General features: G+C 42.6%; 1 protein-coding gene across 3 annotated transcripts in view; it reads left to right on the top strand.

Moving 5' to 3' along the window:
* The window catches only part of GAREM1 (GRB2 associated regulator of MAPK1 subtype 1), a 98,180-nt gene extending 70,631 nt beyond the window's left edge, over positions 1-27,549 (top strand). Inside the window, exons 1-5 of one of the 3 annotated variants that reach the window (XM_021385742.1) lie at positions 1,146-1,182; positions 5,244-5,374; positions 14,651-15,829; positions 21,263-21,429; positions 24,350-27,549. In XM_021385742.1, coding sequence (XP_021241417.1) covers positions 5,348-5,374; positions 14,651-15,829; positions 21,263-21,429; positions 24,350-25,262 — 2,286 coding nt within the window. In that variant the 5' untranslated portion in view covers positions 1,146-1,182; positions 5,244-5,347 and the 3' untranslated portion in view covers positions 25,263-27,549. Of the gene's footprint in view, positions 1-1,145; positions 1,183-5,243; positions 5,375-14,650; positions 15,830-21,262; positions 21,430-24,349 lie in introns of those variants that run through there. The other 2 variants (XM_021385741.1, XM_021385743.1) reach the window with 2 other exon arrangements.

The following is a 27,885-nucleotide window of genomic DNA, read 5'->3' as shown; positions in this document are numbered from 1 at the left end:
CCACATATAGGCTCTATGCAGTGACATTTTGACAGTGTCAACTCAAATAAAAAACTGATTTTAAAAAATTGCACGTAGGTTGGAGCGGCAGAAATTAGGATTGTTTTAATCTATTATTTTAGAGTCTTTGGTTTGCCATGGTTATTCTTGACTGGCTGTATTATCTGAAGATTAGGAAAGGAAGGAATAATTCTCACATATGACATAGTTGATGGAGTGGAAAAGTGAGGAAATAAACTGACATTCTCCCTAGCATCTAGCAAGCTACCTCTGTTTGCCCTCCTTACTGTTTCTTATTTACTCTTTAGCTGTTCAACTCTGCTCAGTTATATCAAGGATCACCCTTTTGGAGTGGAAGAAAGTTGTTTCCTATCATCTTGATGCATGGAAATGCAAAAAAAAACTGTAGACACAAATCATCTTTTTCCTGAATTGTGGTGATCTGGAAGGTAGAGAGCCTTTTCTCTTTGACTCAGGTCTGTTCTTCTTTAAAATACTGAAATGCAGTCAGCAGTCAACAAATAATATGAAACATAAACCTCTGCAGTACTTTGGCTATCCTGCTGTGCTGTCTGCGCATTCTGGAGAGGCTCAAGGCTTTGCATGTAGTCTCACATAGAGATGTGAGACTTGCTAAGTAATCAAAGCTGCTGAAAGACAATACAACTCCTGCCTCCTTAGGGAAACTTCTAACAGTGAACGCAATTGAGCAGATGTTTTGGTGATCTTCCATGTTTTCTGCTGATGACATACAGCTACTTTTTTCTTACTATTTACAGAACAGTCTGATTTTTGTTTTGGATATACAAGTCAGAGCATTTATAACATCTGGGCTGTTTGGGTGTGAAGGGGAGATTGCTGCTAAGACCAGCAGACCTTAAATTGCAGAAATACCTGAATGAGGCGCATTGCAGTTCTATACACCCATAAACTTGCAAGAGCCTGAGCAGTGGAAGTGACAGAAGCAACTGAAAGGCCGGAACAGAAAGGGCTAGTTAATGACCTAGGGCAGATCCTGCTCGCAAGTGTTCGGCTTCTGGCAAGAAGGAAGATGGACCGATCTTCCTACTCATTTTTAATAAATGCCTCCATAAACTGGGGGATAAGCCGTGGTTTAATTCTTTCCCTGCATTTTATCTTTCCAGATTCATTTCCTTCAGTAGTGGATTTACAGTCTCTGCTGTAAGTACCTTCACACGGAAATAAGATTTCATAATCTGTGTAGATAATATATACTAGAATGAAATTGTTCCAATACTCTGTCTGCCAGAGGCCAGACTCAGAGATAAAGAGATATAAGGCTTGCAGTGGTTGTTCATTACTCCCTTGCACTTGGCTGCAAAGGAGTAACCACACCTGCTCAGTGGGCCATGCAAATATAACAAATATCTGATCTTTCTGAACCTGCGCTGAGGAATGTTTCATTATTCTTTCTGTAGTAGCAGTAGAGAGGAGGATGAATAGTTCTATAAAGGTGTAGCTTTAGATTTTCTTCAATTTTTTGTCACATTCCTCATTAGTGCAGTTAAATTGTGCAGTAATTTGTTTAAGCTTGCTGTCACTTTTGTAAAGTCTCTTGATGGAATTTTGTCTGTTGTGAAGGATAATAAAATTCCATTTCAGGTTGTAGTCAAGACAGTCTTACGTCCATTTGACTTGTGTTTCAGCTATGCTCTCTTTTTTATGGCAATTTGAGTAGAGACTGGGGAGGAACATAATAAGTAATTGTCTCCTTCCTCCCTGTTACTTACTTGACATCTGGCTCGAAATTGTTTTGCAGGCCCCTCTTCTGCCCTTTTTCTCCCCTTCCAGTAGAAAAGTCTGCCTTTTTCAATGAAGAAATAAATTCAAAAAAAGTCTATAGAAAATCCAGAGGGTTTTCCAAAGGAAAAGCATTTTAACGTCCAGTCCTGACAGCTTCCATGCACAGAATACTTGATTTCATAACAGGAGAAGATTAATGCTGCCCTTTTATTATATGCTTTTGGGTCTGTATGTACTCCTCTGTAGTCTGCCTCCTTGTGAATTGCTGTATATTAGCAATGAAGGCACAGACAGCTTTGTGTTTGTGCAGCTCAGCTGAAGGAAGGGAGGATGACACAGATAGCTACATAGATGGTTCTGAGCATCTCTTTGTACCAGAGCAATACTCCAGCTGATGTTGGTTTTTTTGTATACAAGAACATGTGCAAGCCTGCTGTAGCTAGCAGACCCTGCTCCTAGTTGCTGACAGCCTAAAGCTTTTGTTCTGTGGGGAGGAATTTTTGACTATTTTGTAGAAGTTTGAGTTGTAATGGATGACTGGCTTTCTGTTGCCACCAGACCTACGTATTGTTAAATAAATTGCAGTCATAGTAAAATAATACTATATACTTCCAGACAGAGTAACTAGAGGACCTAGAATTAAAGACCTCGCTCAAAGTGCTGGATGGGTGTTGTTTGGATAATGTTATTGTTAAAGATGATGTTTTTCTCCATTATTCGTATGAATTCATATGTTGTTACTCTGTTCAACTCAATTCCCACTCTTGGGCAAGAGTTCCTGATTTATTTCTGAACTAGCAAAATGTTATCTCCACAGTATCTCACAGTTTCCAACAATTATGTAGCTTCCATGCAGTATTGTATTCAACTCCATTCTGTACGTAAGGGTGTTAAATCAGAGGTAACCCCACTAGGTTTAGCAGATCTGTCTGAGGTTTCTAGAACTTGCAGTAATTTTGTTTGTTTATTCCTCTGGGGACTTTTATACTAAAGTATAAAATGCCATTGTAAATTGTAATCACAGTTTGCCTCAAATAGTGACTGCAGCTGGGAATCCCACAGATCAAACCCCTAGATCCCAAATTGGGCAATCAATAGAGTTGTAGCCAGGTGGCTGTGCCATTAACTGAAGAGGGCAATGATGCTCCCTGTAGAGCAATTCCAAAGCAAGCAGGAGCGAGCTAAAGCCAGTAGTTAACCCACGGAGAACACTGTGACAACTTCTGTCAAATTTAAAAACGTGTCATCCCTAGTGACTATTTGTGTAATACTGTCATTGGCTTTGTGCTGCAGCGTGGTTGTTTCTCTGTGCTATCAGGCACTCCCTGGTTCCACACGTAATCCCTGCTGCTGCGTGATATCTTGGCGCATGTAGGTGAAGGTCTGCCGTCACTCGGCTTGTGCACTCTCCAGAAATTCCTTCGTAGGAGATCAGTGTGTCTGGATGGAAGAGGGCCTGCAGGCCTGGAGAGTGCGTCTTTCTCCGAATTAGGAAGCGGCTGACAGGGAAGACCCAAAACCAGAACGACGCTGTCTGTGTATGGTGACCTGGCAATGAAATGCCTAGTTGTCCTCCCTTCATCTCTCCCTCTCTGTCCCTTATCAACAACACAACTTCCAGCTTCTCTTGCCAGAGCACCTCCCTGCCTGTTTTCCAGAGGTGCAGTCTACATGGTTCCTCCTTGATTGCTTTGCGCCAGAATGGGCTCAAGGAATTCAACTGCACAATGCTGGTATATTTCTACTAAGTTAAGTACTTGAAGTGCTCTTTTCAAATGCTCATCTGCTGTGGGTTTCTTATGGCTACCTGTAGTGTCTAGCAGGGATAGCTTTGTTACTCCTAAAATTTCTGCCCTTCATGTTGGAAGTACTGTAAAGCCTGTGGAAGAAGTTGCCAATGTTTTTTTGGGTCGGGCATCTGATTTTGTTAAAACATTTAGATACTTTCAGGAAGCAATTAAATTTACAGGGTAGAAATTTAGACCTACTTAGCTAAAACCTTTGCTCTGGGCATCCTTGAGCCCCAGGTTTCTCCGCACAAGGCAGAACTTTGGTCTGACCTGGTGAAGCCATCCCTGCAGTGTATGAAAGCAATGTGGTTCACTGTAGGAATGGCATCACCAGGTCAGACCAAAGACTTACTGTTCCTGCTACAGGAACAGTACCACTGATGTTTGAAGTACTTGAGCTGGCTTGGCTGAGCTTCAAATAATGGAGTGTCCTGAAGCAGACATAGAGTTAGAATAACTCCCAGATGACTGAGTTTTGAGGGGCGGTGGTTTATTAAACAGTTGCAAAACAGCACATGAGAGACATGACATCTTTAGCTGTTCTATATGGGTGAATCCTCTGGACATGTCTGATGGGGATACGCAGGAGAAACAGTGTATGGTGCACAACAATGCGGAAGGAATACTTCTGTAGGTGGCAGACATCCTGATGTATTGGATGAATTTTCATGAAGTTGAGCACTGTGAGCAGTAGGCCAGTGCCTGGGTGCATTGCTAATTTTAAAATATGATTTACAGAAGATGCACAAACCTCAGATTTTAGTCAGACGACTTCTCATTTTCTTGAGTTGCTCCTTACAAGGAGGCCTGCTATGCTGTTCTCTCACTGAGATCATCCTTTCGCCTAGTAGTAGTTAATGTTTCTAAATTTAGGGAGATTGCTCCACTGATCTCTCACACAAACAGCAACGTATCTGTCTGAGTTTTTTATGGCTGTATTTATAAAACAAACTTCTAAACCTTATGTTTGTTACACACAAGAGCAATTGCTCCTTGGTGCTGGTCCTTGCCTCCCACAACACTGAACACATAGGGGAAAGTCAGCAAGAAGTGCTTCTTCCTGATGCTTGTCTGAGGCTGGCCATCTTCAAAAGGGTTTTATATGTGTATGGTTTCATTTCTTGCACTGCTGAAGTTCTCAGAGGGCTTAGCTTGTAATTAAGGAAAGCTAGATGCTGTTCCATGCTGTTCCACTGTTAGGAAAGTCTAGGAGAAAAGGAATGTAGCCTCACGTTCTTTCAGAGCTGTTTGATGACACTAAAATACATACTTCAAAAAAAACATGTGTTTACAGCTTTGGGTTTTATAGTACTGAGTGTGTTTTCTCTCTGTAACACTTCTATTATTAGGGGCCAAAAAATGTTATCTTTACAGATACTATTACAGTGAATTAAGTACATAAACACAGAAGCCTTAATAGTTATTTACTGTTTCTAGCCAGCATGCGATAAAAGGATCTTTTAAAATCTGCAGCCCCCACACATTCTTTTTGTTCTGCCCTGGTGAAACTGGGTGTCCTTCATGGCAGGTTCGGAAGGCTCTTTGCAATCTTTCATTTTGTATTTTGGCTGCTGATAACCGGAAAAACTGACCGAGGAAAATAGTGAAGAAGTTGAGCCAGCAGTTGCCACAGTGACAGTTGTCCAATGTAAATATCTTACAACTCTTCTGTTTATCATCTGTTTTCAGGGCAGTTTAAGCTGCTGGAACAAGACCGAGATATTAAGGAGCCAGTGCAGTATTTTAACAGTGTGGAGGAGGTGGCTAAAGCATTTCCTGAACGAGTTTACGTCATGGAGGAAATAACATTCAACGTTAAGGTAGTCCCTGAATAAATATTTATCTCTGTCTCAATGATTAACTGCTACAACCTTTATATACATGGCAAACGAGCAACAGCGCTGTGTGGGAAGTGTGATTTTTGAGACAAATGGGTCTTTAGTTCTGCCTTCTGCGGTGGTGCTCTTTGGGATCATTTTTGCAGCACTAAATCAACACATCCTAGAAGGACTGTCCTATCCTATGGCACTTTAGGGAGCAGTCCTGATGGTGCATCCCATAATTCATCTAATTGGGATGTTTCTGCCAGATTTTAAACAAACGTTGTTTGTTGCCCCCTTTGTCCTCCCACTTCCAGCAGTCTGAATTTTATTTTCTGGTAAGCAGCAGCTGCTCAAATCCCTGTCCAGAAAGCCTTATTCTCAGAGAGCGTGCGTGGTGAAATGATGGTGTTGCTTCTCTCAGAATTACTGTAGCGTTATTGTGAATAAAAGAAATAGAAAAGATGGGCTTGTTCTGTGTGTGTGTGTGTGTGTGCGTGTATTTGTGCATGCACACCTCTTGAACTTGTCTTTGGATCAGCAATGCTGGTAGAGAGCTTCCCATCGCCAAACTACAGTGCTATGGCATGAAGCGGTGGTAACAGAACATGTTCATCTCCCTTGTCTTACCCATAGTTCCTGGAAGATACCTACACAAAGTAGGTCAGTTCTGGCAAAACAGCAGAACAGCATCCTGGAGCTGGGATGCAATGGTGCCTATTTGCATTGTATACTCTACGGAGGAGACTGGCTGATGCTGCTTGTGCAAAACCAGTATAGAGTTTTCCCACTCCCGGGTGTAATAGTGTGGGATTTTTATAACCCACATATCTTTTAATGGCTTCTTCTCTTTCTTGCACTGCTGGAGTTGGGGAACATCAGCTAGACTGCATTTTTTATAGGTGTGATAAAAGATTGCTGAAGACTGCTATAAGTGCTCATTAGTTAATTCATTTAGTGACATAGACTCTTGCCTTTCAGGACAGTACTTTTTTTTTTTTTTTTTTTTTTTTTANCTCTTTCTTGCACTGCTGGAGTTGGGGAACATCAGCTAGACTGCATTTTTTATAGGTGTGATAAAAGATTGCTGAAGACTGCTATAAGTGCTCATGGAAGATGGCATTTAGTGACATAGACTCTTGCCTTTCAGTACTTTTTTTTTTTTTTTTTTTTTTTTACATTTATGCTACTAACCTGAAACCATGCAGCAGAACCTCTCAAGAATGAAAACTACAGAAGAAAGATGAAACACTTGAATTTTTAGGGTATACTTAGCCAAATGAAGGCAACAAGAAAATTCCATTTTTACCCAGGAAGATCATTATTATCTTGGAACTGTCAGCCTTATCCATTGCTGTGCCAATATTTCTCAGTGTATCTGTGTCCAAATCAAGAGCATGGCACAGTGAAATGCGCAGCTCTGATTTTGGAAGAAGGCTTTTCAAAATATAAAACATTATGTCTTGAGTTTAGCACCAGTATTCTCAAATCTCTTTGTCATGTTTAGCAAACTCAGAATTGAGCGTAGCCTACTGTTATATGTCAAATCCATCTTAAAAGATATTTTAGTCATACTCTTTAATGTAAATAACAGTAATAATAATCCAGGCTTAACCTAGTTAAACAGTTATCTTGGCAGTATTTATCTTGGCAATTTTTCCTGTTTCATAGAAATCTATCCCAAAGTTGTCATCTTCTAAAAAATGAATTAACAGGACTTGTAAAAGTGTTTAATAAGTATATGCAACAGAATGATGTATGCTACAATTTAGTGTAAGAGAGGTGGTGTCAAAATGATTTGGGCAAAGGGAAGAATGCAATTGATTTCTGTCCAAAGCAGTGTGTTCGCTTAAATTAAGAATATCAGAAGTTAGCTAATCTGATAGAAAAAGAAAAAATGTCTAAAATATCTAATGAAGCACTTACGATGAGGAGAAGTCTTGATGTCTGGGAATTTTTTCTTATTCTAAAAAACCCACTCCTGTGGATAAGTTTTGAAGAAAGAGCCTGTAGAGTTACAGAATGCCACTGGACAGTTCCTGTATGATTGTGTTGAGATCTGTCTGAGCTGCTTAGGCAGTATTTTTCAGCGAATACTGTAGTTTAGAGAACTGCTGCTTTCTCATTTACGAACGGAGGTTTTATTTTATTTTCTGTGCGTTCAGTTGTTAAAGAGGAAAATGAGCCACCTTACCCTAGGGTAGGCAGAGGACACATGTCTCCCTTCCCTCCTTACTGTTTCCCAGCTAGACAGGCTTTCTGGGAAGTGTGCTGGGGCAGGACATTTAGGGCCTGTGGTGTACCTGAAGGAGTGCTATAAAGCATACCATCATCAAGCAGAGCTGGGAGTAGAAGGTAGAGTCACAAGTACTTTTCACAGAACAGCAGGAATTTGAGATTAAACCAGATTTTTGTAATGGTTAGAATTACTTAAGTTAGTTTCTTTAGATATGTGTATGTGTCAGTACTGTGCTTGTATACCTAGTTGGTCGCCTCAGATACCTGGTAGCCAGCAGCATCTACAAGCACAGTAAATCTGAGTGACCTGGGAATAAGCTAATTCCCTTCAGTCATTGTCCATTGGACAAGGTACGAATTCCTGCTCTCCAAAAATCAGCCCAATCGGCGTTACGAGACCATTTAAATCTTCCGGGATAACATTTTTGTCCTGAAGATAGGGTGATATCTCCATAGAGAGGCTGTGAAACTGTTTGCAGAGGATTTCCAAGGATGGAAATGTGCATTAATTAGCTAATCCTGTAATGGTTCTTTTCTGTTGAAGACTTTGTTTGATTGCTGTGAACTTTTGATAGCTGATTTGTTTGATGTAGTCCTTTGATTTAAGTGAAATCTCATGATTTGGTTGCAGTTCTGTTGGCCCTAGTAAACTTGCCCCAAGTTTTCAAAAAACACATACTTAGAAGACTGTAACCCACGCAGGCATTTTCAAGTGCTGCAATGAAAATTTGGCTGAAATCAGTCTGTGTACAGGTTTGCAGCTAGTTCGTAGTACTTCATCTTGAGAACACATGCTTCAGTCCCCTCATTGCCCTGGGCCTTTATGCCAGCCTTGTGAGGCAGCCCTCCTTCGGCCCAGGAAGGTTTTTCTTCTCTTCCCCAGCACACAGGTGGCACCTTGGTGACTCTGGTACTGCGGTGCTGAGACTGCCTCTTTCCTCCAGAATCTGGTGCAGTTTGCATGAGAGAGAAGTAGACCTGCTACTTGCTGATTAAAGGCTGCTCTGAAGGGAGCCTGGGTAGGAAGCTCTGTAGCTTTCATGTGCTGGCCTTCCTGACTTATGCCAGCTTTTAGTGTAGTAATCAGGGCAAAGAAGCTGAGAGGGAAGCATACGTAGACTACCACGTAGACTATAACCAAGAGTTATAATTGCTTATTCTGTCTTGTGAGGCAAGCGTTTATAAAAGAAAGAATAGTTAACTTCCTTGAAAAAGTTTGATTATTTTTTCTGCTTACAACTCTTCTGGACTCTCTCTTTTATATTAAATAAAAATCTTTATCACTTTCTATACCCTATAAAAAAAATTATGTTCTGGTTGTTCTCTTGGCTTTAATAGTAAAATCTGTATGTAGCAACTGTGCATCAGAGGCCTCACAGTTAAAGGAAAAAAAATTCTAGGAAAAAGTCCTAACGTTTTTACTGGCAATGCAATGCTTGCATTGCTCTAATAAGATCTAGCAGGTATAACAAGTTGTATGAAGCCACAAATCATTTTTATAAGGAGTTCTTACATGCCCAAGTGATTAAGGACTTCTGCCTCTTAACTGTAACAAATTAGAACAATTGGAGCTCGAGACAGGATATTGACTCAGGTGTTATCAAAATCTATTTTTCTAAGTTAACCTTTCCTTAAGCAAAAGAAACAGTATGCTTGAGATTTCCCAAAAGAACGTGTTGCCTAAATCATCATTCATCACTTTCCTGATGCCTGTCTTCTGCAGTAGATACAGTTGGCTTCTGAATGGTTATTAAATTGCAAGTTTAAAAGATTAGAGTGACTTGACCCCCCCTGTTTGACAAGACATCTGCAAGCCAGCAGCCTTTCTGATCAGCAGCCTGGTATCAGTACTGAACTGTTAGTATGGATCAGTATGTGTAAGGGTGGAGAGTGGGTACAGTGTGGAGTAGACTGCTTTTGGTTGTGTGGATTTGTTCAACATATTGGGATTCTCATATTGGGATTTGTTCAATTTGTATATCTAGTTGTTTCTAAAAGGCTTTGCAGGATAGTGTGGCAAACGCTGCTTCTTCCATAGAGCTAGACACACTGGTTCTCACCTATTATGAGAAAGTGAAGATTGGCAAGGGCAGATGGGTGAGGGTGGATTAAAACTTCAAAACTGATTGTTTTATGTGTAAAGCAGTGCTTTAACAGAGAAGAAACAAGAAGAGAAATGTGTTTGGGGAAGGAGTTATTTCAGGATGCTCCCAAGGCTAAGAATCAGACAAAACTTAATGTTTATCATGGCATTGAGAGGTGTGGCATTTACAGCTACAGGTTGTTGCACTGGATTTGTCCAGTGAGGAACCTTTGTTTGAAAATGAAGATGTGAAGAGGGAGCATACACAAAGTAATTAAAATTAAAGGGTCTGAAGAAAATGTGTTCGCCTTCCCTCTTCTTCCCATTCCTTCAGCTGGTCTCTCTTCCTTCCTGTTGCAAGGTCTTCTGTTTTCATAGCTGAAGATTGAAAGCAGGCCTGGTGAAGCCACTGAGGAGATGAGGGCATGGCTCCAGCATGGGCAAGACAAAAAGGGGAGGCAAGCTGAAAGTGCAGGGCAGGCTGGAGTCACACTGGGACCAGTCAGCCCTCCTGGTGTGCTATACAGCTGAATGAAGGCTTTTTGGGTTCCTTCTGTAACTCTACATATTTTCCAGAATTATGAGGAGATTCCAGCAGTGTGCCAGAAGAACAGATCATTAATCTGTGTCCATCTGTAGTCTGGGCTGCTTTAACTGCTGCTCTAAGATAGAAGACAATAGTGCCCTCTCTTTCATACAGGAATTGTATATTGTGGGATGTGCTGCCAGCAGTTCAAAGTGTATGAAATAGTCTAGGGTTCTGACATCCCTGCAGTGATTTCACAGCAGGCAGTGCATGTTATATACTTCAAGTGGTAGTGTAAAAACATGCAGGGGTGCTTGAAGGTATGGATCCTGTTGGGTTGGTGCTGGAAGCTTAGAGGATAGAGGGCTTGGTATTATCCCTGCTGCCTTTTGGAAATAATTTGTGGTGTACTTTGGGAAACAATAATACTTTGGGAAATCAGATCACTTTGTCTTTAAGCATACTTTTTGGTGTGAATCAAATCTGTTCCCAGAAGCTCCTAACCACCAGGCGGCTGTGTCTGTCTGCTTCACTTTCAGAGCAGAGGAGGTTGAAGGGAGGCCTCATGGCACTGAACTCTGCTCTCTGGTGACAGCAACAAGACCCAAAGGAATGGCATGGAGCTGCCTCAAGACAGAGGAATATATTCTTCAATATCTTTATTGATGACCTGGATGAGGGCATTAAGAGCACCCTCAGTAAGTTTGCAGACGACACCAAGCTGGCAGGAAGTGTCGATCTGCCTGGGGGTAGAGAGGCCCTACAGAGAGATCCGGACAGGATGGATCTCTGGGCTGAAGCCAGTGGGATGAGGTTCAACAAGGCCAAGTGCCGTCTCCTGCACTTTGGCCACAACAACCCCAGGCAGCGCTACAGGCTTGGGGCACAGTGGCTGGATGGTTCTGTGGAGGAAACGGACCTGGGAGTATTGGTTGATGCTCGGCTGAGCATGAGCCAGCAGTGTGCCTAGGTGGCCAAGAAGGCCAATGGCATCCTGGCTTGTATCAGGAACAGTGTTGTAGGGAAGTCATTGTCTGTACTCAGCACTGGTGAGGCCCCACCTCAAGTACTGTGTCCAGTTTTGGGCCCCTCACTGCAAGAAAGGCATTGAGGCCCTGGAGCGTGTTCAGAGGAGGGCGACGAAGCTGGTGAGGGGTCTGGAGCACAGGCCTTATGAGGAGCGGCTGAGGGAGCTGGGATTGTTCAGTCTGGAGAAGAGGAGGCTCAGGGGAGACCTTATCGCTCTCTATAACTACCTGAAGGGAGGTTGTCATGAGCTCGGAGTCAGCCTCTTCTCTCTTGTAACTAGTGACAGGACAAGGGGGAATGGCCTCAAGTTGCACCAGGACAATTAGACATTAGAAAACACTACTTTTCTGAATGAGTGGTCAGGCGCTGGAATGGGCTGCCTGGGGAGGTGGTTGAGTTACCGTCCCTGGAGGTGTTCAAGAAACATTTAGATATAGCGTTGAGAGACATGGTTTAGTGGGGTTATTGGTGGTAGGTGGATGGTTGGACTGGATGATCTTGTAGGTCTTTTCCAACCTAGCTAATTCTATGATTCTATGACTGGATCTTAGGAAATATTCTTCAGCAGAGGGTGGTGGGCGTGGAACAGGCTGCCCAGGGCTATGGTCACAGCCCCAAGTGCCAGAGTTCAAGGAGCATTCGGACAGCACTCTCAGACACAGGGTTTGAATTTGGGTGGTCCTGTGTGGAGGCTGGAGTTGGATTTGATGGTTGTTGTGGGTCCCTTCCAGCTCAGGATATTCTGTGATTCCCAGGCTGGTGGGAGCCCCCCAGGGTTCATCGGTGTGAGCACAGAGCCCTGTACCTGCATGGGATTAGCCCTACAGCAGGCAGACTGGCCAGGAAGCAGCTCGCAGGAAAGACCTGGAAGATGTGGAGGTGTGGCAAGGGCAGACAGCAGCACATGGGGCTGTAGGAGCAGGAGTAGAGCCAACAGGTCAAGAGATGTATTTGTTGCTAATGTTCTGCACCAAGTATTTACCTGCTATGTACTTGTTGTGAATGTTAATTAGTAGGTGGTAAATAAATAAATAACTGAATTAACCTCACACAAGAAGAGAAGCGTTAGCTACCTGAACTTTTAAGAACTTAAAATTTCAAATACACTTGGCCTGCTGGGGTGTACCTGCAGCCTTAACTTCACCATAGTAAGATTTTGTGAGCAGAAATGAAATCAGTTGTGCAGTCTTAGTGTTTTGGTTTCACTTTTTCAATTCTTTGTTACCATTTTAGACAGCAGCTGGTACCTTACAGATATTTTTTCAGAAGGAAGAGCACACATTATTTTTCTCAGTGTCAAATTAGAATAGCAGCATAGTTTTTCTTTAGATTCAGCCATATTTTGCTTATTGTTACGCTGTTACTATATTCCAAGAAAAGGGAAGAATAATTTCCAAATTTTTTAAATTCAGAGTAATTTTGTCTTTAAACATGACTGTCTGATGTCACAGTCCTTGTGCTGTTGGTTGAAGTGGATGCCACTAATGAGCAACTGCTTCCGTGACCGTGGCTCACTGTGATGCTGTGCTGGCTCAGTACCTCCTGTGGCTGCACGTTTTAGCCGCCATGTCCTTCAGAACGGGCTCTTCACAAAAAGCTCAGAAGCTGCAGGTTGTCAAAGCAGCAGCTCCTGCAGTCATGGATTACAGCAGCTCCCTCGCTTCTGTCCCTGCTGTGCAGGAGGCAAGAGGAAGCTGTAACACTGCTGTCTCACATTAAAATGTCTGACAGTGTTGCCCAAAGAAGTCCTTTATGGGGATTTGTAATTACTAGAAACCCACATTCTTATAGAATGTGCCCTTTCAAGAAGAGATGCGGTGGACTGAATGGGATGTGCACACAGCCCTGTGTCTTCAGCCCCATCAGCTCCACTGCCTCACCAGCAGCAGTGCGAATGCAGTGCTTGGTGATTCTGAAGAGAAAATGGCAATAAGCATCATTCTGGTGTTATCAGCAGAAAAATCTGAGTGCTTTCCTTTTGTGTTGCAGCTTTTCATTATATTGTCTGGCCAGCGGCGTAAACTGTGACTACTGTGTACAATAAAATCCCAGTGGTTTCCTGGATTAGGCCAATTAGTATTTGTTTGGATAATTCAGGGCTTGAATGGCTTCCTGTCAGGAAGTGCTGAGCTGAAACACTCCAAAGGCACACCTCTTCTGAGCTGCCTGGCCATTTGCTCCGAGAGGTTTCCAGAAGATAATAATGACTTTACAAATATGAGTGAATTGCGGATCATGTCTTACAAGAGGAAGCATTATTTACAGCACTTCTCAATTACCGACTAATTGGAATTACATCTCTGATTTCATGCAGTGGCTGTCCTGTGACGATGTCCAAGTCTGAAGGCTGGAATGTGAACTTCACATAGCTATGTGAAGTCTTCAGGAGTCACGTAGATGAGGGAGGGATATATTTTTCAACCTTATTTTTGGATTGGCAACTTTTGAAAAATATGTTCAGAGTTCCTGAATAAAATAGTCTGTAGCAGGCCTGTGATGATGAGCTGATGTGCCTTCTTTTATGAATAAGTATCTGCTGCTGCTGAAGAAGAGCTTGTTAAGTTCTGGTCGGTCACATTAAGCCACTCAAATAGAAAGCAGAGCAGTCTTGTGCGTAAAGAGTTATTCCAGTCTTAAGGAAATAAATTCAGGAATAAATGAGCCTTGGACATCTGTTTTGCTTTTTTTTTTAATTTCCAGTACAACTTCTATAGTAGAAAAGCACACACATGGCTTTGCATATGTTGTTTAATCTCTTAAATTGCAATTATGATCAAAAAATGAGGAAGGAAGTCTAAAGGCTGAGGGGGAGTTGGGCGTGTGGTGGGATAGAGCCAATATTCTTGACTTTTCCTTCAGGGAATAGATCTGTCATTCACTCTAGCTGTGAAGAGGTTATATCAAAGGGGTATGTTTCATTCATAGTGATGAGATCACCTTTTCAGCTCTTCAGGGAGATGAAATTGATGGAAGAAGAATGTTTGCTTCCCTCGAGAGCCTGGCAAATAAATTACAGCAAAAACAAGGAGCGAAGAAAAGATACCCAAGCAAATCCAGATAGGCTCTGTCATAGCTGTGTGACACAACTGGCTGTTTGAATTGCTGGGAGTTGTCCTTTATTTTGAAGTTTGTTATATTTGTTCTCATGCCTTCTTTGGCATTTCCAAGTGGCTGCTTCCCCTCTAGTAAGATGAAAGAATATGCAGAACTATAAAAAAGGTCATGTGACCAAGCTTTACGTTAAACCTCTCGCATGTGTCTGACTACTCAGCTGTTCAAATGAAAATAGTATAGTTTCTCCCAAAGTACCACCTTTAAGTCCAATCTTGTTAGGTTTAATATGATTTGCGATGTTGTTTTCAGCAAGCTAAAAACAATTTTTTTCATTATTATTTTGCAGGTGGCTTCAGGTGAATGCAATGAAGACACTGAGGTTTACAACATTACCCTTAGTACTGGGGACGAGCTCACTTTAATGGGGCAAGCAGAAATCCTTTATGCAAAATCTTCGAAGGAGAAGTCACGACTCAACACCATCTTCAAAAAAATTGGTAAACTTAATTCAATTAGCAAGCTTGGCAGAGGCAAAATGCCCTGCCTCATCTGCATGAACCACAGGACCAATGAAAGCATCAGTCTCCCATTCCAGTGTAAGGGCAAGTTTAGCACCCGCAGCCCGTTGGAGGTGCAGATGCAAGAAGGTGAGCACACAATTCGTAATATAGTAGAAAAAACCCGGCTGCCTGTTAATGTAACTGTGCCAAGTCCTACTCCCAGAAACCCTTACGACCTGCATTTTATCCGTGAAGGACACAGGTACAAGTTTGTCAACATTCAGACCAAAACTGTGGTGGTTTGTTGCGTGCTTCGTGGCAACAAAATTATTCCCATGCATTTTCCCTTGCACTTGACACTTCCAAAATTTACTCTACCTGACAGTCTTGTGAAGGGGGAGCTGTGGCACGAATCCCTCATCCAGCATTGGTTTAATATATGTCAGGAACAGTTTGACATAGACGAGTATTCCCGTGCTGTGCGCGATGTGAAAACAGACTGGAATGAAGACTGCAAAAGCCCAAAGAAGAGCCGGTGCAGCGGGCATGCTCACGTGCCCAACTCCCTCAGCTATGCGCGGGACGAGCTCACGCAGTCCTTCCACCGGCTGTCGGTGTGCGTTTATGGCAACAATTTGCATGGCAATAGCGAAGTGAACCTCCACGGCTGCAGGGACCTGTGTAACGAATGGGCTCTGTTTTCTCACGATGCACTTCAGTACCAGGATTCTGGTGACAGTAGCAGCGATTATCTTTTTCCTGAGGTTGGTGAAGAGTCGATGTTTCTGCCTACGAAACCAGAGCTTCCTTACGAAGAGCTGTGGTTGGACCAAGGGTCTGGAAAACCTGGCGAGCAGCCGCTCACACGCTCGCTAAGTGAGAAGAACAAATGTGACAATTACAGAGGATCCTTCCGATCAAAGTGTGGTAGTGCGTCTCTTCCTGTGCCTGGGACAGTCGACGCAGCAACAAAGTCTTCAGATGTTTCCCTACCTCCACCTCCAGTGCCTCCCAAATCAGAAGCAGTAAGTCAGGGTTGCTTATGTTGGTTTGTTTCTTTTTCAGCAGATGAAGAGTTTGCTTGGGAATTCTTTAGGGGAAAGACTTTGAAGGGGGTAGAGCACGTGCAGGGAAATAGTGAGAAGAGATGTGCAACTTCAACTAACCTCGTACCAACTGTAAGTCACATCCTAAAAATCACCCAAGTATATTTAATGTAAGTGATTTAGTAGCTTAATCCTGATACTTCCAGGATTCACTTCCTTTCCTTGCTTTTGACGTCATCGCTCCATGTGTGCTCTGTGTTTTCTCATATTTTCTGTGGCTGAAGTGTGTGGGATACAAACCCACTTGGAACTGCCACAGGTCACCTTAGTGTGTGCGTCTTCCATTAGCAGGCACTAATACTAAGGGCAGCTGGAATTTTTACGTGTTTGAAATGTTTTTTTTAATGAGAGATCATCTTTTCTGATGCAACTCTGTGGCAAATTTTGGGGATTATTAGGTTCATCACCTTCAACTACATGTCATGGAGTGATTATTTAGTTCTGTTTTGGTAGTGTTTATTGAAAGAATTTCTGCTTAAATATAAACTCCGCAGCAGAATTTACAAGTGAGCCATTTAGAAGACTCAGTTTTAAACAGAGTGAATTCTGTCTGAGGGTTTCTGATGAAAACTCCTCGGAGTAATCTCTTTTCCAAACCTGAATTGTCAAGAAGATTTCAGAGGCAAAATTACTAACGTATTTTTTTCTACAGGAGCTTATGTGGGTTGGGTGGAAAGTCCACCCATTACATGGTCCCTTGATGTAGTCCTACACGTTAATTAAAAAAGAAAAAAAAAAAACATGCCCGGGGAAGAGTGGCTGTGGAACTTTAGCAAGATTAAATGATACAAAGTTGATTGTGTTATTATTTAACAAATCGATTAGTCATTTTTGCAGGTTTTTTAAAATGAAATTTAATTAAGGAAAATGTCCTTCTTGCAAGTTGAGCAATATTTTCAAAACCATGACTGCACAGTAAGCTGGGGCTCATCCGAGACCAAACTGCAGCTCGTGATGGTGATCCCTCTGCCATTACCATCTTCCTGTCTCAGCAGCGTTGGCGGGAGCCTTTCCCTCATGAGTCAGATCACAGCCTGGTTGAAAACTGACCTGGTTGAAAACTATGATTTATTTCTTTGTGCTGGGTCAGCTTTCAGTGGATTAATGTGCTGCTACGCAGCCACTAGGGAGGTGCTGTGAGGAGAGAGAAGGCATATGCCAGCACAGGTGTGAAAAGCACAACTGCAGCCCTTCAAAACTTTCCCAAAAAGCAGCCGCAGCAGCTTCAGTGAAGACAGGAAAGTCAAGACATTACGTCGTCTTAGCACAAGGAGTGTTTACGCGTTGTGTCTGAGTGCTGGAACCCATGAGCACTTCCTTGCCTTCAGGGTCAGGTATGCACCGAAGCTTTGTCCAGAGTGTTTTGGAGAAGCGCCTACTGCACTGTATCGGGATGAGCTGCACTAATGTAAACCGGCACGGGGCTGCTCCCACCCTTCTCCTCTCCCAGGCACATGGGCTTGGCTTTCCTTTTGTGCTGGCTCTGGCACTCCTGTGCCTGGGCAGGGAGCCAGGTCTGGATGTGGAAAACGATTAGTTTCCTGCTGATTTCTGTGAGCCAGACCGCTTCAGCTCAGGGCTGGAGCCGAGGCAGGGGGAGGGCGAGGAGGAAGGCTGCTGTCACTGTGGCCAAGGGGGAAGGGAATGCCATGTCCTTGAGGTCCACTCGGCCTGGGTGCTGAGAGGAGTGGGCACACCCGACCCCGCGTCATGCCTTGGGGACCCTCATGAAATGGAGTCCCTTCTGGGGACAGCGACATGGTCTCTTGGGGGACATGTGTGTGTTTTGCCTTTTAACGTCAGCTTGAGAAGCATGCGTTTTTGTCATGTCCGTCGTACCAGGACTGAGGTAATGTGCCCCTGTTCTGTCAGCAGTTTCAGCGTGGCTTCCTAGCCCTGCAGGAGAACTCATTTCTGCTAAAGCTATTAGATTGCATTTAGGGGTGGGCAGGGTGTAACCTCGTGAAAAATAAAAATAAAAGATTGCCTCTCTGTAGATGGGATAATGATTTAGAATCAGTTTTGTGGCTTCCTGGAACAGCTTTGGAATGAGTCTCAGTGACCAGCCGAGCTCATCAGTGGGCTGGGGCTGGCTGAGGTGCTTGCATGCTTTCCATGTAGGGTATTTATAGAATAAGTGGATCTCAGTAGCTGCTGGTGAACATGAGGTTTAGTCATCACATCCTCTGGAATGATATTCCATAGTGTTTCTGTATAAAGCTTGGCAGGCAATTGTATTTTTGCATGCACTAAATTTAAAATGTGTGTGTAGGAGCTGGCTGTAGGAGAAAAGGACGTTCAGGTGTTTCAGAAGCTCTTCTGTCTTTCTTCTTACCCACAGGGCAAAACGTTCTGATGTAATGTGTATTTTCTAAATACCTTTCAGAAAATCAAAGTAGCATGAAGGGAAAAGAGAAAGAAAATGACCTCTGAATTAAGGCCTGTAAATCAGAAATTGCTTTGGTCCCAGAACACTAATTTGCATAATATCAGGGGCTGTTTTCCTGATTGATTTACAGCATGCCCAGATGGAGCGTGGTGGAGGCTGGCGCTCCTGCAGGCTGTGTTACACTGGTAGCAGTGCTGGTAGCAGGGGGGTTGGTACCAGGGCCAGGGGGGCTTGCACGGGTGGTACCACCCCAGGAGATACCCATTGCAGTGCTTCCTAAAATCCTTGCAGCACCTCATGCCATCGGGAAGAGGTCACCATTACCAGGCTGACCATGGGAAGGAGTGATTGAGTGTGGGAGGAGATGTCCCGGGGCTCTCATTGCAAGTGCACTTTATCTCTCCCTGGCAGCCATGTGGCATCTAGCGCTGCTGGGTGAAAGAGTGCTCAGTAACAGCAGCAGTCACCAAGGCAGACGCTGTGTCACACCACTGCTGTTCCCCCCCTCTCCCGCACTGTTTCATTGCTGTTCTCCCCATGAGCGCAGATCTCCTGCGAGGTTTCCCCTTGCTGCTGTCGGCTTAATGTGCAAAATCTCCCTTTCATTCCTCTGCTGTGTCTCCCGAGAGCTGTGCCTGGCAGCTGTAATCGCAGTCTTGTGACAGGGACCAACTGGGACTGCAAACTGGTATTATTTACGGCCCACTTCTGATCTGCAATCTAGGTCAGCAGAGGAGCTGGGTGTAGTTAGCTCTGGCAGTGCCTTTGAATGTTAGTATTCTTCCCAGGAAAGAACTGCTATAACCCCTTGACCATTTGCTGTGCCCCAAGAGCTCCCCTGAATGGTCTCTGACCCCCATGAGTATGTGTTCCGTGGCATGCAGTATTAGCTTTGCCTAGTCTGACTTGGGGAAAGAAAAATATGAAGTCCTTATGCATCCTTGGGGCACAGCACTAAAATGGTTGAAGAGTTTTATGCCTGAATTCAATAACAAACATGAATAAAATTGATTCCTTTTTTTTTTTTTTTTCCTGAAAGAGCAAATAAGAACCCTTAGAGCAAGATTTATTTCAGTATTTTATGTTGTCAGGCATTTCCTGTAATTTTGTCTTGTTATGAATTAGGGAAAAATGTACTACAATGTCCCAGTCCCCAGTTTTCCATTTCACTTTAGTACTAAATGGGTTGTTGCATTCTGAACGCACTGAAGTGGATTGCAAAAGGTTCCACATTTATTTTGTTTTTAAATAAATTAAATCACTTTAATTGCTAATTATGTGTTGCAAAACTGCTAGGATAACTTCTAGTTCTGCAGCGTTGGTAAATTTAAAAATAAACTAAGTTTCAAACACAAAGAATTTTCATATTCCAGTGTATCTGAGATGTTTTCAAATGAGGGGAACGTGGAGATCTGCTGCTGCCTTGGGGAATTGGTGTGTCCTCAGAAACATTGCCTGGCAGTCTCATTCTCAGCAGCCTTGCACACCTCTAGGCCTACTAAGTTGCTCTCCCTGATATGTCCTCATGAGATTAAGGTCTTCACTCCATTATTTTTCTGATGGATCTGTATCTTGGTATTTCACTCTTCCCTAGGCAGGACCAAACTAAATTTTACTTAAACTGCTCTATGGTCATGTGTTTTAAGCTGCAAAGTTAGCTGACTGCAATGAGTAGACCCGCTGGCTTTGTTCCTAGTGTTTAATATCAAAGTCAGCTCTGAGGAAACATAGCTCTGAAGAAGACATGCTGTATTTTTGTAACGCAACTCATAAGTGGTTTTTGCTTTATGCAACTTTTTAGCAAAAGCCCAGATCTATTCTTGTAGGCCCCCACCCATTTCATTTGCATTACCAAAACTGTCTGCTGCTACCCTGTTCCTAGAAGCAAGGTTTATGTGGCTGGTAACAAGAGGTCCTTCTGCTTGACATCTACATGGATGCATTATTTGAACAGCCTTTCCTGCTCCACACCTTTTACCTTCTACATTTTCTAGTTAACCATATCTTGGACTACTTTGACGTAAGGACTGAAGCTCCAGATTTGAATTCCAGCATCCATGTAACTAGAGCATTCCAGTCTCCCAGTCTGAACTCAAGGTGTGGTCCATTCATAGTTTGTACACGCAGGATGGGGAGAAAAAAAGGGGGGAAGGAGATTTTTTTGTTTATAATTTACCTATTGAAAAACAGCTCCACTTATCTGCCTTGTCAAGTCTGGCATTAGAAGTATACCATGAAATATACTGGGGAGGAGGAGCACGGCCGGTGGTGCCGTGGCCTCTGCTGGGCAGCCCAAAGGAAGGGATGGAGCAGTCCCAAACCTCACCTCAGAGGGCAGACAGCAGTAGCAAGGAGTGAGAGTGGCCACCAAGGTCAATTCTGTTTAGGGCTTTCCTGCAGATAGTTATGTCCTGGCTGCATCTGGTAAATCTGCAATGCGTATACTGTTCCTGGGGGAGGGAAGCAGGGAATTATCCTGGAGCTGGATGGTGAGTATCCCCGGTGAAGTCAGTCAGGAAACATCAAAGTCTGTTGAGATCTTTTCATTACGTAAGCTTGGTTTATTACATCTAAATAAACAACACTAATGGAGTTTGAGCCTAATGAATTGCTTCTTACAGAATGTAAAATATCTGGAACAGTCTGTCTGGTTTGGTATGTCACTGGAAGGTTCTTTTATATAGTTTCATTGCTGCTACTTTTTAAATGAGTGGATCTCAAACTGCTTCAAAGCACCCCTAAAAGATCGGTAGTAGCTCTACTGGTAGTAAGGCGTTCTTTTGGTCTTTCTTATGACAGCCACATACTGTTACAAATATGTATACTTAGCATCATTTCTCTCTTCCCCTCCCTTTTTAATTATTTCCTTTCACAGAAAAGGCCTGAAGCAGATGTATTTCATCTGTTGGAGAGCACTGTTGCCCAGATTTTCTGTCTGCCTACTTACATGTTCTTTTTTACAGGTAAAAGAGGAATGCAGGCTCCTGAACGCTCCCCCCGTCCCACCACGGAGTTCAAAACCATCTTCCACCAGTCCTTCCATCCCTCCTCGCACAGTCAAACCTGCACGACAGCAGACGCGCTCTCCTAGCCCTACTCTGTCCTACTACTCTTCAGGACTGCACAACATGTATGTTATTATATAGGACGTAGCAATTTGTATTAAATACCTGCTTATACTTCTATAGGTAACCTCACTGTAAGATGGCAGAGACTGTTTGACTGGATAATCCTATACAGTTCTGTACAATTCTTAAATGGCTTGAATCTTGAAACCAGGTAATCTCAAAGCTGATTTTCAGGTGGAAGTTCAGTCTTGCATGCATGTAGTGCTACCTGCTTCTGATAACTGGGGAATGAAAGGGTGTGGTAATCCAGAAATATTTCATGCCAGCTAACTGTGAACCTACAGGTGGGTATGATGCAAAGCAGTGAAGTCGGCAGACACCACTCAGTGTGAAGTGAGGAAAAGGCAAAATGTTTCCAGGCAGCTCGTAGATCAAACCCACTTCAGCACAAACTTAAACCACAGACTGGAAAATCCGTTCAGGCTAGTTGGAAGTTGATGCTGCATTTTGAGCTACCTGGCTGCATACCTTTTCTTTGCAATGCAGTGTTCTTCTGTGTATGCCTTTTGAAATCTTTCCTTCTTTTTGACTTGGATGTCTTGCTGCCATTATTTTTTGTACCTCTTCAACTTTGTTGCTAAGGAAGTTCCAAGATACTCCCTGAGTATTATGAATCGATCAGAAATGCCACTGAAATTGTTTCTGCCTAGATGTAATTGGTATATAACTCCTGGAGTTGCCTTTGTAAGATATACTACACATTTTCAGCTTAGTGTTGTGTATCTGGCAATGATCACTTGATCAAGGCTGCTCATTTATTTTTATGAAAGCCTACTGGGGAGATCTGACAACGCCTACTCTGTAGGAGGCTAAGCACAAGACCTCCCAGAATCTAGGGCCCACCAAATGCTATTTTCTCTCTTCATAGCTAACAATGCTTCTGTCTCCCAAGAAATCAAGGAAACAATGAGTAGTTTCTCATGCAGGTGACTTATTTGCCTGGGACTTCACAGAATTCACATGAAATTAATCTACAGCTTGGGTCCATACCAGGTTTCTCCACTTTGGTGTGATTGATCTAGGGCTGCTGAGGAAGCTGATGGAAAATTGATGTTGTGTGGAATAAACAGATTACTGGTGAGGTTACTTTTCAAGTTTTGACATTTTGATCTTATTTTCTGGATCATAAAGGTTTGCAACTAGTTTTTCACCAAACAAAAACAATATGATTTCTCCTTTTTGGCGTATTAAAGCCTGTGAATTGGAGGTTTTTGTTGCATCCTTTGGCTCTGAGTCTTAGCATGATAATTTTAGTGCAGTATGAGTAAGGAAATGGTTTGCAAATATTTTATCACTTTTCATTAATTCTGTTAATCTTTTAAACTTTTTAAATGTTAATCTTTTAAATGTTCCCATTTCTAATATTGGATTAGAGAACAGAAGCAGGATCAATCAGTGTAATTCCTCTGTATGGTTAGTTGTTCATAACACCTCATTGACTGTCTACTCTGAATTAGATGGCCCAGTGTCTAGATTTTTGGAAAAATGTTTTTCAGTAAAATGACCAGTTGAAGGCATATCCTTGATGAGAGTGTTCTGTTGTTTTTCTTTTAAAGTGTGACATGATTATAATCCAATTGCTTTTATTGGCAGCTTTGTGCAGGAAAAAAGAAATGTTTGGAGAGCATTGAGTGGGAGAGCAAGTTGTTAGAGAGGGAAACTGTGATGGAGCTTAGTTTAATAACTAATTTTTCAGTGATATAAATTAGAACTGCGTTTATGCATCTGTCTTTTGCTGAGCAAGTCCAGGTTGGCTTCCTCTTTAACTCACTGTAAATGCAATGGCAATCTATTCAAAACTGTGGCCTTCGAAAGCTGCCTCCCTCCTCAAACAGTTTTCATTGAGCTGCCACGGAATTATTGCCTAGTTTCTTTCTTGACTAATAAGTTTCTAAGAGAGAGGTGAGTAATTAAAACAATTATTTCAACTGTTGGTTTCCCTCTGCTGTATTAGGTAAGGATTTTATAAGTCTGCTAATTGTTTTTTCAGTGTTCTGGCTTAATTGGCCAGAATTCCAAACATCAGCCAAATCCTTCAGATTCTCTCTTACAAAGTGGAATAAAAGCAGAGAACATTCACTTCTGGTAACAGATTGTATGCATTTGTTAGCATTGCAGTCTTTTGGAAAAGCCTGGGTATAAACAGTCAGTTTCCTTGGACAGGCTGAGTTTGATTTACTGCCTGGAAGTAGGTCAGGGTAACTTTCTTTAGGTGTCTTTGAAAAGCAAGGGCTTTATGTCGTCGCTTTTTAAAGATACGAACAAACAAGTTACTGTGGCTTAAGTTTAAAACCTGGTGTTTCAGCGAATACAGCTCTGTCTACTTACCCTTCCAGGTAAAAATCTTCCTTTGGTGGTAAACAATAATTCATTCAGTATCATTGTTCTGTACACTGGTGCAGTTCCATAGCAAATGAAAATACTGGCCCCAGAAGGGCTTTGATCATCTCATATGTCAGTCAAACTTGTATCTACTGCAATGGTGACCTGCCCCTACTATGGGTTTTTACATACTGTGATGCATCTGTGGTATTTAAAAATGAAATACAGGATTAGAAAATGTTCTAGTGCGCATGAAGCTATTGGTTTACCATGATGATGTCTCTCAGGAATTTAACAGTGAAAATCGGAATATTTGGGAGATGACACAAAACTGAATTGAGACATCTGTGTTTTTTTCTGAGCTTAAAGAAGCAAAACATGAATCTTCCTCATGAGGCTTTTGGGTGTATCAGCATCTCATCAGGCTTGTGGGAAAAAAAAACTGTCAACGTTTGTATTCTTAATTCAAATCTGAAACGTTCTGACAGCAGAAAAAAGATTATTTCCTTACAACTACTTCCTGATTTTGTAAGATGATGTATGGATTTATTCACACCATTTTTTGGTGCTAACCAAATCCTTTCTGCTTTGTTCCTTAAGCAATGTCACAGAGAGCGACAGTGTGAACCCAGCTGAGAGCAGCACACCTGTTTCATGCTACCCTTGTACCATGATGAAAACCGAATCCAAAGAGCCTGAGAACACAATGCCTTTTGGAAGCCCCTCAATTGAAGCTCTGCCTTCCAGATTATCTTGGCCAAACCATTTTTCAGGAACTACGGAAGGCCAGAATAGGAGCGATTTCCTGCTGGATCCAAGCAGGAGCTACAGTTATCCCAGACAGAAGACTCCAGGCACACCAAAGAGAAACTGTCCAGCACCTTTAACTTTTGACTTCGATGGGTGTGAGCTCCCTGCGGGGTACTCCCAGCTGTCCCCAGCAGAGTTCAGCAACATCTCCAGCTGCCCAAAGTCAGCAAGTTACTCTCTAGACTGCACTGATGAGAAAGCTCTGGGAGACAGTAATGCAAAGCAGAGTCATTCATGTCCTGCCTTACCTCCTCGGGCACCAAAGTCAAGTGAAGAGAAACAAGTTACAGACATGTGTCCTTTGCCACTAAAAATAGATGGTGCCGAGGAGGAGTCAAAAACTGATTCTCCAGACCTCCTGGAAGATCAATATCTGGTTAAAAAGGGCATGCAGGATACGTTCTCTGTGTCTTATCCCTTCTCGTCTCCCCTCCACCTCCAATTAGCACCAAGGTCGTGTGGGGATGGCTCTCCCTGGCAGCCACCCACAGACCTTTCTGGACTCTCGATAGAGGAAGTGTCTAAATCGCTGAGGTTTATTGGTCTGTCAGAAGATGTCATATCTTTTTTTGTTACAGAGAAGATTGATGGCAATTTACTGGTTCAGCTAACGGAAGAAATCCTGTCAGAAGACTTTAAGCTAAGCAAATTGCAGGTTAAGAAAATACTACAGTTCATTAATGGCTGGCGGCCCAAGATGTGATGCTGACTAGTTTTTAGTGGGAACTGTATGAGATGTGCTAGAGGCACTTCGGCTAATACATCACTTCCTGTTTTTTGCACTAAGAGCCCTTCCTGTAAATAGTAGTAGAAAAATTCTTAACTATGCAGATAAAAGTTTTTGAGTGGTGAGCAGATTTTTTTTTTTTGTATGTCAATAATAATGGTAGAGAATCTGCAGAGGTGTGCCTTGTGCATCCCTGAATGTTCAACAGCTGCTAAAAACTGGACAGTAAGGGAACTTTCACTCCGTACTCTACTAAGACTTAATCATATTTATTACTGAACAATTTGATGCTGAAAGACACACACCAATCCAGTTTACAGTTTTGTGTTAACTGCAAAAAAAAAAAAATGTTTCTTATGGGAGTATTTCTGTTCAAATAATGTTTGACAACATGCTGTGACTTTTTTTTTTCCTCTTCTGCTAACAAAAAGCATGGTCAGAGATACACAAACAGAGTTTTGACACTAGGTCTGAAAATGTTTAGAATTGCTGTGAAGTGCCACTAATACAGTGCTGCTGCAGCATGTTTTTATTAACAGTATCTTCATGACTACCTGAAATGTGGGTACGTTTTCCACTTCACTTTGAGAGAAAAGAGTTAAGTGTTTCAAAACAAAACTTGCTTAGCTCAGTGCCCAAAGGGGAGGGAGAAGGGGGATTTTCCTACTGAGCCACTCTGCCCTGGCCAATTAAAAGTTTATGACCTGTATGTAGATTTCAAAAGTTGCTTTCGTAGTCATATAGCTGCAGTCAGTGCCACGACTTGGGGTCATGCAGCTTTCCCATGTGAGAGGCAGCTCCTTGCACAAACCCTGCCCTCAGCATCTCCGGCCCCTCACAGCTGCCAGCACGTCTGTCTGAGCAGCCCAGTAGCACAGCCCTTCCATTTGCTTTGCTCTACCCAGAGGAAACCCATTACAATTCCTCTGTTGTTGTTACCATCATCTGAAAATGTGCTGTGCTATTCTTGGAGTCAGATCTGTGTGGGAAGGTGATAGTACTCCTGCAGGATGCCTTTGAAATAAAACATTGGTGAGGTGCAAAGGAACAGGAGCAGTGCCTGCCATGCAGATAAGAAGGGGCCAAGTGAAAGCTTGGGCCATGCCTCAGGAAATGCTTGCGATGCTTAAGTTCACCTGTTTCATTTGCAGTGGACTAGGAGGACACGAGTGTCGAAGTGGAAGGGACTGTGCAACCACACTGAGATGTGCTAACTCAATTGCCCAGTCGCAAAAACTTGCTGCAATAGATGCCGCACAAAAGTACCAGCCAGAAGTGAGCACAGAGATGGGAAGAGGGGCATGAGGCTGCCCCTGCAGACCTTTCAAATTGAAGTGTGGAAAGTTAAAAGTAGTATTGACTATTGATAGTCCATTGCTGAGTTCTTGTCATTGGCAGAGCTCTCAGAAATGTCTAAATAACTTAGGGTCCCGAGATCCCCTGCTTTCATAGTCATGAGTGATGGATTTGTGGAGGTCCTCAGGAAAGTCTGTAGAGCTCATCCTCAATGCTGTGTACCCAGGACCCTCAGGCAGTCAGAGACAGAGGTGCTGGAGCAGCTTCACAAGCCACAAAGCAGAGCCCTGCCTGGGGTGACCATCACCTGCCTCTCAATCTTTTGTGAAGGACACAGAGCACCTCTTCAAGGCACGTAGTGGGAGCATCAGGAGAAAATACAGAACAAAGATGGGAGGCTTGTTTTGCCTTTTTTTTTTTTCCTCAACAAAATAGATTCATTAAAACGAATGTATTTGCAAAGGGAGCTTTCTCTTGCCTGGGCAAATTTCATGTCATGTCTCCATGCTGAACAAGATGCATCGTTTATTCTGCAATACTGCAAACCATCAGTTCCCAACCAGAGAGTAAAGCCCAACTGCATATGGGTACTAGAAGGCAGTGAGCCAAAACATATCCCTATAGAAAAAAACAAGAATTCATAATCTTACTCTTCTGTGTTAATGTATTGACTTCTAAAACAGTAACTTCTTTCAAATGCATTTTAATTAATGTCCTAAAATATTTTAACTGCCGTTAAGACTAAATTGAATTAGAGTACCGGTCAGATGTGTAGGCATGTGCAAATTCAGATCAGTTCTTTTTAACCCTCATGTCAAAAGAGCATTCATCTATTAAAGGGACAGATTTGAAATATCGAGTACCTCTCTTTGGTTTTGCTTGGCTTGTTAATTCTGGGTGAAAAAGTGAACGGTCTCTGTCTCTCTGGGATTGCAATCTTGACATTAAATATTTCCAGAAATTGCCATCCCTGAGAAAATAGTGTTCTTTGACTACAGATGAACACCTACCATGTTTCTGTGCTTACCTGCTTGGAATGTGTTTTTTTTTCTTGCGAAAGAAGCCTGATGGAATCTGCATTCATAAGTTTGCTGCATCAACATCACACGTGCATAGACCAGAATAGAACTGGCCTGTAGAAAGGCACAGAAATGTGCAGTGATTTCAGAAGCAGATCCTACGTACAAAAGTACAGCTAAAACCTCTTAATTGCAAACTTGCTACTGATGTCCTGCCAGTTGTCTTATTCTGGCTTAGCACTGCTTACTTATTTTTATGCATAACATGTTAGCATGTGACCTTT

Source organism: Numida meleagris, chromosome 2, assembly GCF_002078875.1.
Source record: "Numida meleagris isolate 19003 breed g44 Domestic line chromosome 2, NumMel1.0, whole genome shotgun sequence".
NCBI classification, from domain to species: Eukaryota; Metazoa; Chordata; class Aves; order Galliformes; family Numididae; genus Numida; species Numida meleagris.
Note: the sequence above shows the minus strand (reverse complement) of the source record. Positions and strands in the feature narration are given on the sequence as shown.